Here is a 13468-nt window from a genome sequence, read left to right as displayed (position 1 = left end):
AATTAGACGAATTGTAGCGATGAAAATACCGGCTAGCTCTTAATTCGATTCAGCCAATTAACTCGTTCGTCCCTGCAGACTGGCCGGTTTTAGCGCTGCGAATGCGAACGCAAAATCGCTCGATCGAACCGCGGAGAAAATCGATTAACACCTGGTGCGTTTCGTCAACGTTCCAAGTCAACGGTGATTCGACTTCTTTCTCAAAAGTCGTACGGTATCTTTGAAAAAAGCTCGACCGGGTCATCCGGTTGTTCCCGTGCCGATAAATTGGGTCAAAGTCATATCGCGACGAAAAACCGTCTCGTGGCACGGTCACGAATCGCACATGCACGATATCGTCTGTTGCATAACCACTGAATCGAGTTGTGGTGGAATTTTGCGGCTTGGGAACCAGTCTAACTACGTGAATATATTATCGCCAGTTTGCGCGACACTTGTACCGTACCTTACTTCAGTTTTTCTTTTATGGATTGGTTGATATAAGACATTCTATTATAGCCAATGATGAATGGGATATTAGGTGGTTGGTAAGAGGTATTGCGTGTAAGGTATTAGATATTAGGTGCTAGGTATTTTAGATATAGGGTATTAGGCATTAGATATTGAGTACTCGGTATTCTTAATACTGGGTATTAGGCATTAGGTACTTCAGGTACTGAATATTAAGCATTAGGTATTTTAGATACTGAATATTAAGTATTAGGTTTAGGTGTTTTAAGTACTTCATATTAGGCATTAGATATTTTAGGTACTGAATATTAAGTATTAGGTATTTTAGGTATAGGGTATTAGGCATTAGATATTGAGTACTCGGTATTCTTGGTACCGGGTATTAGGCATTAGGTACTTTAGGTACTGAATATTAAGCATTAGGTTTAGGTGTTTTAAGTACTTCATATTAGGCATTAGATATTTTAGGTACTGAATATTAAGTATTAGGTATTTTAGATATAGGGTATTAGGCATTAGATATTGAGTACTCGGTATTCTTGGTACCGGGTATTAGGCATTAGATATTTTAGGTACTGAATATTAAGTATTAGGTATTTTAGATATAGGGTATTAGGCATTAGATATTGAGTACTCGGTATTCTTGGTATTGGGTATTAAGCATTAGGTACTTTAGATACTGAATATTAAGCATTAGGTATTTTAGATACTGAATATTAAGCATTAGGTTTAGGTGTTTTAAGTACTTCATATTAGGCATTAGATATTTTAGGTACTGAATATTAAATATTAAGTATTTTAGATACTGATGATTAAGGATTAGGTATTTTGAGTATTAATTATTACAATTATCTTAATAAAAATAAAATAAATTTAGAATGAAATAATGAAATTCATCCTAGTCACTTCACATTCCATGACATTAAGATTAATGTGTGCAACAAAGTTAGGTAACAAGCAAAGGTGGTTCGTCGATTTGAAGTTGAATAACGAGGGTATTAAGCGAGAACCGTATTATGAAATGAGTTACGATTGCTAGATATATAGTTTGAAAGGTGTTTTGCCACGATTACTTCCTGTGTTTCTACCAGAGAAAGGTATCATCTCGTTATTTGCTTTCTTCATGCATCATTGAGAGCTGACCCGTGAAGCTCAACGTTATTTATCGTTATTATCAGTGAAAATCTTTATCGAGACTGATAGATAAGCGGCATGCGAACCGGCGAAAATTTATTTCGTCATTAATCGCAACGTTTCTTGTGTGCACGAGACTTTCGTGATTTGCAAAGCGTTGCAGTTAGAGCGTCAACTTTCCGAGTACATAACCAGTTTCGTAAGACGGACTTTGTGTTCGCTAGACGTTCCTTTCTGTCCTCTTTATTCGTTAACAGTGCAAACTTTTCTACTATTTTTACTCACGGCACTGTCGTTTGAACATTCACACCGGGGTCACCCACTTCTTTCAATTCTTTATTAATTCCATTATTGGTTCTCACATTGTGAATTCAAGAATTCATTGAAATTTTATCAGAATGAGTCGGAAATATTTCAACAATCGTTGCAGTTTTTATCAAGGTAAAATCAAGCACGTGCCATCTTCGCATCGTCTCGGACATAGAGTCATAAAAATTTTGTGAAATAACCTACATACTGTCCTTGCCAAAAAATATGGCACTTGGGGTAGTACAAGGCTAAGGGGAAACTTACACCTACACCGTCGGCTCCCTTGTTTTATACGAGCCCAATCAGTACACGTGACTATTTCGACCAATAGTACGTCATGCCCGAAACCACGTGTCAATTGTGGTAGAGAGGCGACCAATCAGACGCATTCTTTTCAGGCACCTTTTCCTAGGCGCAGAGTCTATAAGAATCCTCGTCGTCAGATCGACTGTCCATACTTTCTCAATTTATGTATACCCATCGTTCTAGATTTTTTTGTTTTGTTTTTTAATTATGTATCATAATCGTCGAAAGAAACCTTGGTTGACATTTTTTCCCCTACGTCTTATTGTTAGTACTGTCGATTGCGTGAAATGAAACGAGTAAAGACGAAGAAAATAGCTGATAACGTTTAAGTAATAACGATGATAATCTTGTATCTCCTATTAATTCGTTTCGAAAAATGATTCGAAACACGCAAATGCTCGTTTAGCCGGATAATTGTCTATTGTTTCTCTTATCACAGAATCACTTATAATTGTTATCGATATACCTGTCGTTGAGCTTTTGTGAATAAGCTTCCAATGAAAAATTCTTTGATATTGTTTGCTTCGGAATAATTTTCTGTTTGCCTCGGCATTTTTATGTTGCACGGCATTCAAGGTGATAACGATTAAAAAAGGAACTCAAACATTCTTGTTTGACATTTTAACAGGGAATTAAATTTGCGATCTTAGAATTTGAAGATTTTCAACTTTTTATTCCCAGAAAATTTTATTAAGTAAATACCCTCTTTCTTGGTATTGCAAAGTTTAATTTGTACAAATTTAATGAATAGAAAAGAAAAAATAAAGGGGGTTGGAGAAGGCGAAGCGTCTTATCCTTCACCGACCGTGGCTCTTTCTCTGTCGGCTGGACAATCGTTTCAAGCAGCCCGACGATATTATCTCCGCAAGAAAATAAAAATAAAACGAAATAAAATGAGGAAAAAAGGCTGTTTGTAAAGCATCGAAAGACCACAAAGTCATGAGTCTTCTGATGCGTGTTTCTTCTTGTTGGGTAGTTGGTCGTGGAGGTGGGGGATGCGCCCGAAGAGACAGTCCCGGCCGAGTGCCTCACCGTGTATAAATACAAGCAGTCCGCTTCGTTCTCGGTTAGTCGCTGCGATACTCGATTCTCGCGACGGCCTGTCGATTCGAGCGTGCCTGAATATATCTCGATTTATCGCGACCCAGGCTGTTGTCGTCGCGGTCGCGTTGTGTAGCAGTCGCGCGAACGAAAGAAAAAAAAATAAGCATAAGAAACAAAGTGAGAGAAAGTAGCCGATTTTCGGTTGAAGCTCTCCCCTCTCCTTTCCCGCGTTATTGCCACCATTACAAGAAAGTACACATACACAGAAAGGATCGCGCGTCGCACGCGTGTTTATCCGTTAGTCGATCGCGTGCTTTGATTCAGTGAAGACACAAGAAATTCCGTTGTTGTGATGAGAAAGGACGAGTGTTCGGTTTCGCCGCCCTGGTCGGGCCAAGCTCAGTTCACCTTCAGGATTTTACAGTGCTAAAGCCGCCAGGAGACAACGTACCACTGAACAGAGTTTCGTTAACCTAAAAAAAGAATTATCCTTTCTCCAAGTTTCATCGTGTAAATTGTTTAAGCGGGTGAGTTGCACGCTTTTACCGAGGAAAGTTCGTTTCGTTGGTGTGCTGCGATCAGGAAACCGTTATCGCGAAATCGAGGAGACCGGCACACCATTTGCATGGTCGGTGTTCGAGGAAAGGTCGACCAGTTTGACGGTGTAAAATCTTACGTACTATTGGGAACGAGTTTCCGAGCGGGGGTTCGAGTCGCTAGATAAATATACGGGCAAACGAAGAAACAAACGATCGAAGGAAACGTACGGAGAAGAAGAAGGTGGTAGAGCTAGTCGGTTGACCGTCAGGGCTGGTTCTGGTTCGCGCGATTCCTCCGGGTCAACGATCCTTAGTGTGTTCTTAGAGCTCGCGCCTCGAAGCTGGTTCCCTGGTGAACATACCTCCCGGTGGACAGGTCGATACGATACGATACGATACGATACGATACGATACGACGCGACACACAGGTTCTTGGTGTATACACACATCGGTGCCGATAGCACGTTTCACGGGGAGTGAAAAGGCGGTCACTCGGTACGCCGCCGTGGCTGCTTTCACCGGCGATGGAATAATGCCGATCGCGCCTTAACGGTACGCGGCTCTGTACCTTCCGTGTTTCCCGGGATGAAAAAAATGATCGCGAGTCTTGGGTGGCTACCTTAGATGTGTACAGTGTTTCGAAGAGATCGTTCGCGAGTGTCGGTGCTGTTATCATAACCTTTAAGTGTATGAAGAAATGGGATCGTTATACTAAATTTAAGATATTCTATAGCGTGTCAGATTAGGAGTGATTCAAAGGGTAAAGGATTAATTAGCATGGAAAGCAAGATGTACATAAGCAACGAGACACAGAATAACGGTCACACGACCACAAAATTCGCCTCCACCAATTCGATCCCCTCGATCATGATGGAAGAAGAGTCTTCGTTCGCGAAGTTGATCGGCGCTGTCGGTAAAAGGGACTCGAGCGCTATCTTGCGTGACAATAAGGGAAGGAGGCACAGTGTTCTGGAGGATCTGAAGGCCCGTAAGGACAGCTTGTTCCAGAAGGCACGACGCGGTAGCGTCGCGGAGGAAAAAGAAAACGCGAAACAAAGCCAAAAGGAGAAGAGACGAGCCAGCGAGAGCAGTAGACGAGGCTCGGTGTTTTACGTGTCTCAGGATCTCCTCGAGGAGAATCAGGAGGTGCTTGAGAACGAGAGAATCAAGGCGGATCTCGAGGGGAAGAAAGGACGTAGAAAATCCTGGCATCCTCTCGTCAAACCAGCGAAACTTGATCGTAAAAGGAGAAAAGGGATCGCCGGTGTACCGACGCAAGTTGGAAGCACCGATGGATTGTACACGCAAGCCAGACAGAAGAGACCCTCATGGTGGAATATATTCGTACCTGACTCCGTCGCCAGGTAATTGCATCATTTTTATTCTTCTATCGTGATGAAAACTTGTTGGTTACCATTAGCAAATTGCAATTCGATGTATTCTTCGACTAACTGGATCGTGCCAGTTGAAACGCAAATAAAATGGCGGGATGTAGAGTATCGTTATATGTACGCTGGCCCGAACGGGACGTTGTTTCACACTTTCGCATCGATAATTTCGTGTTGGACCGGTTCTCGTTTGGTTATCTCGACTCTGCTCGTAACATAACGGATGCGATTCTGTTTACATCCAATTAAAGCGAGTAAATCGTTGTTCAAAGTGCAGGGCTGATATTTCCAGTAGCGATTTCTTGTCAGTATAAACAACTGACCCCTTTTATTTTTTTATTAAAAAATACATAAAATGCATTACTGTTACAAGTTCAAATGCTGTGTTATTAATGAGAGTTAAATTTATATTATATGGAACTGGAAATTACTTTTCCGTTCACGGGTTAAATACCGCGGTAGAAATGGATGTGTTCAGTCAGACATATTGAAACACTAATCATTAATCCTAGGGAAATTAATCTCCTAGGGGCGACTGTCGAGCTTGTCAATTAGAAAGTATAGAATTATTAATTATTAAAATTAATATTATTCAAAGTTTACCCTAATCTAAAATTACTAAAATTCGTTAAACAAAACGAGTGGAATGTTTTGGAGGGGATAGCAGTGTTACCACGACGATGGAAACAATACACACCACCTGGTCGAGAAGGGTATCGTTTCGTCTAAAACGAAAGCAAACAATGCTTTTATTATTCTTTCTTCTCTGTTATATCAGTGTGCGCGATTACGATCGCGGATTTAATTTGAAGAAAAGAACAGCGAAACAGGTGCAGTTGGTAAATATTTAGAGAGCTCGACGTCTGTTGAGGTTATAATCTAGAACTGAGCGAATCGCGTCACTTTTCAGACAGTGTTATTTACCATCCATGATAACGAAACTGAACTGAATAACGGTATGCATAATCGAATTCTTGCTACCATACTATTTTTCTATTACGTAGTCGAATGGAAAGTGTTTCGCATAATAAAAACCATCGGTTAATGTTTCTACATCTAAACATGATGTCATAGGAATTTGTTGAGCTATTCGTACCATTCGCGGACAAAATTTTGCGCCTTACCGTTCGATGATAAAAAAATTGCATCTCGGTGGTGGGAAAATCATAGCAGACCGGAAGTGGAGTCTTCCATTGACGCACAGTGCGTTGTCTATCTTCGATTTATCTGTTTCTTCAAACAAGAGGAAAATTTCCTCTTGGTAATCCCGCTAAGTTAAATATTGAAATTCGATGCATGTTTATTGTTGATCATAGTGACGCCATAGGACGTTCCAAAATGGTGATAGAAAAAATATGCATCTGATTGCTGTAGGGAAGTCGACCTCTAAAATTTTTTATATTTTTATGTTTTTTATATTTTATTAATATTACTATAAATAGTAATAGTAAAATTTTTTATGTTTAATTTTATTTTAGTTTTATTTTTTATAAAAAATTTTATATTTAAAATATTAACTAATGCTATTCAAAATTCATTTCCTCCTTTCTACCATTAATTTTAGAAAAACGTTTAATAATTTAAACTTTCAGTTATTTTCTAATTGATGTCTAAGTCACCACAAACACCTCTATCTTTCACTATGACAGTTAACATATTTTATCATTTCCTAATGCAATGCGTTCCATAACAGGTTGAACGGTTTTTGATATCTTTCTCGAGACGTCTGTTATATCTACTTTTATTTATAATTGCACCTATTATCTCGAAGGTTAGCTTTTATCTAAGAGAACTGTTATTGTGAAGTATGTAGTCGAGTTAGTTAAGTTCGTTAAATTCGTCTCGTTATTCGTTTTCGTTATCTGTCACATGTGCGGCAAGAAAACACCGTTAGAAACATTATCTACTTACCGATTATCAGTTATTGCTACTCGTCTAAGGCTACTATCAACATTTCACCGTCAATATATATGATGGTGACTGACATCGTTTAACGCCAATGTTTTGATCGTTCAATTACCATAACAAATATGACCTTCGCAGCATCTGATTGCTCGATCGTTTTATTGCAAACTAAACACTGTTTTTCTTTTTTAACGACCGTTCCAAGTAGCGTCGCACGTTTTCCCGCCAATTCGACTGGCTCAAGTTATTTTCTGCGAATCTTTCGTCACGATTCAAATAAACATCTGGAGAGGGAAGGTGTCACACGTACGATTCGTTTTGCAATTATGTATAGGAGAATTTTCGTGTGGGCAGAATCCGTTGAAAACAAAGAATTATTTTTCAGCCCCTCGGACGGCGGACCATGGAGAGAGCCTCGATTTCAATTGTTTAACGATTCAAAGATATCTGCTTTTTTTTCTTTTTATGGATATCTTGATTTTAGCGATCGAACTCCCTTTTTCCCGCTGACGAGGAAAATTTACCAAGAAAATTAGGTCGATCCGATCCGCAGTTTTTCACTTACTCTTGCAAAAATTGGGAGCTCGTATCAAGTTAGCAATCCAACCACGTCCGTTTTTCCGTTCGCTTCTTTTCATCCCTCTCACTCCCCGTTCGATTGCGAGTCGTTAATTTTCCACATTTTTTCCCCGAGATTCATGGCGTTCACGTCAGCTTTATCGTTCTAAAAAGACGAAAGGTTTTCCAAATTGAAAGCCATCGTGAAATTTTATGCAGCGATCGAACGTCTGAACGAGATCGTTCCTCGAGAATATTTTTCAAGCGATTCAGAAATCTTCCTTTATCGTCGGAATCTCCTATTGCTTTTGTACAAATGGACCATCTGATGTTCTCTAGGACACTTTTTTTTCTTGATATAACAATTTTTAATATTCACCGCGATCGCCTTTCTGTAATTTTAACACTTCCTGACGTCGATTTCGGCTTGTTGGTTGAAAACAGCCTGGCATAATAATATATTTTTAGCAGATCGGTGGAGTTGGCATAATATGTCCCGTACAAACATTTATTTTCGATAAAATCTGCCCAAGTCGAATCCAATTTCCTGCCTGCTATTTTCCGTTCCGCGCCGTTGAAGGATCATCTATTAATTCGTATGTTGTGCGTCAACGAAGTCGCGTCCAATTAGATATTCAGTGGACAAGGAAAAAAAAGTCAAGGAACAATGTGAAATAAGAGAGATAAATGAACCGAGAAGACGCGTATAGACGTAGGTAGGTACGCGGAGCGATAAAAATACCAGCTGGTACATATGCGGTCGTAACGACAGATGAAATGCAAATAAGCGTATGCACGATGCATTTGTGCGACACGTGTTTATCTACGAGTCGTAACAAGAGGTGCACAAAGAGATGCACCGAGCCTCTTTCGAGAGCACAGATGCGTTTCTGGTGGAAACAATTTCGACCACTGTTGATTACGTAATTTGCGGTCTTATTATTGGCAGTTACTCATCTTAGTTTCTTGCGAATTCAATTTGTTTTGACCAGTTGCGAGATCACGAAAGTTTTCCCAGCTTACAAATTTGTTTGGGTACTTGTGTATATTTTGGAAAATATTAATTACCGTCGTTGAGAAATAAAGAAAATTGAATCGTATTAAATGCTAGAACGTAGCGTAGTTCCCCTAGGGGAACGTAGAGCAGTTGAATCGATTGAAAAATTACGAACCCCAGAACGAGGAGGAAAAGTGAAGCTTATTAAGCGCCGTTAAAATGAAAATGCACGCGCCAGTGACGTCAAAAGTTTAACGAAGAAAAGCGCAACGCCTCCCATCCCGCTGTGACAGCAGACTCGGCTGGAATAATAAACACGATAAGCCCCGCTGCTTGTATGTACCGTGCGTTTATAATAAAAATCGCGTACCATCTGCGACAGCCTGAGTCGACACAAACGAACAGTTTATCATCTCGTAGATTCATCTCGGTTCTGACAATTCTGCCGGTTTTTAACGTTCTAAACGAAGTAAAGTATTAAATGCTACGTTACTGTTATTGCATTACTGCTATCGCATTAATTTCAGTAAAAGAGCCAGCTTTCGACTGCCATTCATCCAGTGAAATTTCTAATGACTTGATGTTAGAAACTTCATTAAATATGCCCGTGAAGGGTGTGTATGCTCACTGAGAAAGCGACATTTGTTCGCGAAGGGCGTGTATATTTGTTGTGAGAAAGTGACGTTCACTCGTGTACCAAGGATATATATGTTCGCTCGAGAAAGTGCAAGGCGTTCTTACGCACGCATACCGCGTGTCGAAGCCGCTTAATTCGCCTGCCACGTTATGAATGCACATATGCGTTCGAATCATCTGGTGGACATATGTTGCTAACCCGCCATGTGCGTTCGTTCGGCTTGATCGGACTCGATCGACAAATATTTACATTTTCGACTTAGAAAGGGCATAGGATGATTTTAGGAGGAATCTAGGGAGAATTTAGGGAGATTCCAAACATGTCTAGAGGAAGCCTAGGGGAACTTAAGGAGATTCCAAGTCCGCCTAGGGGAACTTAAGGAGATTCCAAGTTCGCCTAGGGGAACTTAAGGAGGTTTCAAGTCCGCCCGGGGGAACTTAATGAGGTTTCAAGTCCATCTAGGGGAACTTAATGAGGTTTCAAGTCCAGCTAGGGGAACTTAATGAGGTTTCAAGTCCATCCAGGGGAACTTAAGGAGATTCCAAATCCAGCTAGGGGAACTTAATGAGGTTTCAAGTCCATCTAGGGGAACTTAATGAGGTTTCAAGTCAAGCCAGGAAATCTTAAGGAGATTTCAAACCCGCCTAGGGGAACTTAATGAGGTTTCAAATCCATCTAGGGGAACTTAAGGAGATTTCAAGTCCAGCTAGGGGAACTTAATGAGGTTTCAAGTCCATCCAGGGGAACTTAAGGAGATTCCAAGTCAAGCTAGGAAATCTTAAGGAGATTTCAAACCCGCCTAGGGGAACTTAAGGAGATTCCAAGTCCAGCTAGGGGAACTTAAGGAGATTTCAAGTCCATCTAAGGGAACTTAAGGAGATTCCAAGTCCAGCTAGGGAATCTTAAGGAGATTTCAAACCCGCCTAGGGGAACTTAATGAGGTTTTAAGTCCATCAAGGGGAACTTAAGGAGATTTTAAGCCCATCTAGGGGAACTTAAGGAGATTCCAAGTTCAGCTAGGGGAACTTAAAGAGATTCCAAGTCCACCTAGGGAAAGCCTAGAGATAATCGAAAAAGAATCTGGGAAAAGCCTAGGGAGAGTCAAAGCACATCCTAACGTAGCATGTTGTCCGCCTACAAGCCAAGTTGCACGCGAGCATGCACCTAACCGTCAACTCGAAGCATTAGTATTCAAAACGCTGGCTCGTTTAGACAAAGCGACGGCTACGCTGGCGTAATTTCTCCAAGAAACAAATTCCCTTCGTGAGAACGAATCGCTTACGCATCGTGCGTGTACGGTTTCCCTAAGAAGCGGTGCGTTGGCCAGCAGCTCGTAACACGGATCGAGGCGTCACGCTCTGATTCGCTGGTACACGGTGACCAGGCGCCTTTGCTTCGAACCGCAGGATAATCGAGATCCACGTTGATCACCATTCCTGGCTATCGAACGAGCATACTCGATCGTCGCGATTTTTTTCATCGGTCCCGCATTCCACGCGATTATTAGCGGGTTCGAACGATAAAGCCAGACGGCCGGGGTGTGTCTCGAGATCGAGAAACCCCGGGGAAAGATAAAAGCTTGGCCAGGAATGCCGGTCGAACCGGATGAGAGAAGAAAGGATTGAGATGTGTAAGTACAGACTGGTTCCAACGAACAAAGAGCGGAACCTGAAGTGTCTCGATATGCTGTACGTGGGGTTTGCTATAGGTGCTGTTAAGGATATTATTATTACCACTGGTACAGCCGCTCCAGGTACTGGTTTAAGAAAGGAATTCGATCCGGGAAAATCAGAGACGTGTTTCGGGTACAGACAGAATTTAGATTTTCTTCGATTTTTGTTCAGAATCGCCAAGATTAACTTCGTAATAATTCACAGAAAATTAGTTATATATACGTGTTTAATGTTTCTCTGGGAAATTACCGTGCGTCGCCGACTCTACGTCCACCTAGGGTGCCATCCATTCGCGACTTTGCAAGTTAGGAATCTTCTAAATTCAGCCTTATTAATTTATAGTAGTTATAATTATTAACTTAGAACCATCTTAATGTTATCTTCTCCCTCTAGAATCATTTGTACTCTCGAGTTCTATTATTTTCGCAGTGACTGTACTGGATCTCCACTTTGTTTTCTTATTACCTCGAATTCTTCACATGTTCTGTATTATAATCCGGTAAACCTTCCGTCCAATTTTTCCTTCCTCGAATTCTGAAAATGTATTGTTCGAGGAAAAGTTGGTAAGAAACATCGATTCATCGGTTTCGTTGCTCGCGAATTAATTCAGAGAAACCCTATCAACCGACACGCTCGCAGAATGTAGAACAAACGTACGTCGTACGCGTGTGTATTCTTGTTGTTGGCATTCTTTGGCATTCCCTCGGTCGTAGCTGCAAGTGCATCTATAAAGCAAACATGCGATTCTCTGCCAGACGAGACGCGTCGCGTTGGAGAGGATTAGTCGATGGAACGCGTTGGTACGGTTTGTTTAATATTTCGTCGTAAAGTTGACCGGAAACGTCGTCTTCCGCTTGTTAAACGAAACGACACCACTCGCGAAACATCGAGAACAAGCGCATGCATGGAAAGGAAAACTGACGGCGGTAGTTGGTACGTGGCTGTACTAGTCGAACGTTTCTAAACCTATTTTTGTCGCTTGTAAACAGTACCTATGCTATATTTTCATGTCTGCACCGTTTCTTTGTTATAACTCGAGAACTTTTAGAAATTATTATGATATCTTATTGCAATTCGAAATTATAAGAGGTACATACACTGGTGATCAGATCAGACTTCTCTAGGGGAAACGGCGATATAGGGAAAGCAGGAATTCTCAGACTCTTAATTTCGACGATATTATTATTAAAAGTAATTAGGAAAGAAAATGATGTCATTTTTAATTATTAAATATATTTTGTCGCTTGTAAACAGTACCTATGCTATATTTTCATGTCTGCACCGTTTCTTTTTTATAACTCGAGAACTTTTAGAAATTATTATGATATCTTATTGCAATTCGAAATTATAGGAGGTACACTGGTGATCAGATCAGACTTCTCTAGGGGAAATGGCGATATAGGGAAAGCAGGAATTCTCAGACTCTTAATTTCGACGATATTATTATTGAAAGTAATTTAGAAAAGAAAACGATATAATTTTTAATTATAAAATATTATAAAATTTAGTATATACGTGAGAAGTTTGAATAATATATAAATATCAATTTCATACATACAGTCAGAAGCAAAAATAAGTGCACACTGTTCAAAATAGAATACCTTAATTAAAATTGGACTAGATAACTTGAGGTTTTTTGAAAAGCTATAAAAATTAATTCTCTAGAATATGTATTTTTATCGTTTTAAAAAATTACAATTTGTTGAAATCGTGAAAAAAATAGTGAATGGTAATTTTTCAACTTTTTTATGTGAGTGATTTTAAATGAAAATTTAAAATATGTCTTTCGTAGATTCAAGTTATAAGTAATTAAAATTTCCGAAAATCGCGACTTTTCATCTAAGAACGGAACTAGTCACGTTCTTCTTTAAATTTGAATCTACGAAAGACGTATTTTAAATTTTCATTAGAGGCTCATAAAAAAATTGAAAAATTATCTTTTACTATTTCTTTCCCGATTTCGACAAATTGTAATTTTTTAAAACGATAAAAATACATATTTTAGTGAATTAATTTTTATAGCTTCTCAAAAAGTTTCAAGTTATTTAGTTCAATTTTAACCGAGGTATTCTATTTTACTCGGACTCCTCTACCCTGCAATATAATAGTAGGGTGGATAATGAATATAATGTTGATTTATTAAAAAATGATATTAGCAACAATTAACTCGACCCAAAATTTGTTCTGTTTCGGTTACTTGATTACATTAAATCTACAATGCTAATCACGAGTGACCCCCACGATAATGAACGTGTCAATGATACAATTAAAACTGGACAGATGCGTGTGTCTCTCGCGTTGATAGATTTCAATTATGATTCGAGATCGGTTTAAATGCTGTACGAGAAACCACGAATACGGCAACGAATTTAATTCCGACCCCCATCGATGTTAATCTCTCGCGTGTAATTGTTAAATTGCTATTAGAGTAGTGTTAGATCGGCTGAAAAGTCGTCCGAGCGAAGATAAAGTTGTCCTATTATTCGTTTATACGGCAATTAGATAATTCTCCATTGTGTGGAAATTAT

General features: G+C 39.6%; 1 protein-coding gene across 10 annotated transcripts in view; it reads left to right on the top strand.

The window, feature by feature from the left end:
- Positions 1 to 13468, top strand: part of LOC114876525 (TLD domain-containing protein 2) — a 135676-nt gene that overhangs the window by 58451 nt on the left and 63757 nt on the right. For 6 of the 10 annotated variants that reach the window (XM_046288922.1, XM_046288924.1, XM_029188072.2 and 3 more), the window contains exon 1: positions 3261 to 5146. The exons of the other annotated variants lie outside the window; for them this stretch is intronic. In XM_046288922.1, coding sequence (XP_046144878.1) covers positions 4560 to 5146 — 587 coding nt within the window. In that variant the 5' untranslated portion in view covers positions 3261 to 4559. Of the gene's footprint in view, positions 1 to 3260; positions 5147 to 13468 lie in introns of those variants that run through there. 10 annotated transcript variants of the gene reach the window in all.

Source organism: Osmia bicornis, chromosome 15 (assembly GCF_907164935.1).
Source record: "Osmia bicornis bicornis chromosome 15, iOsmBic2.1, whole genome shotgun sequence".
NCBI classification, from domain to species: Eukaryota; Metazoa; Arthropoda; class Insecta; order Hymenoptera; family Megachilidae; genus Osmia; species Osmia bicornis.
Note: the sequence above shows the minus strand (reverse complement) of the source record. Positions and strands in the feature narration are given on the sequence as shown.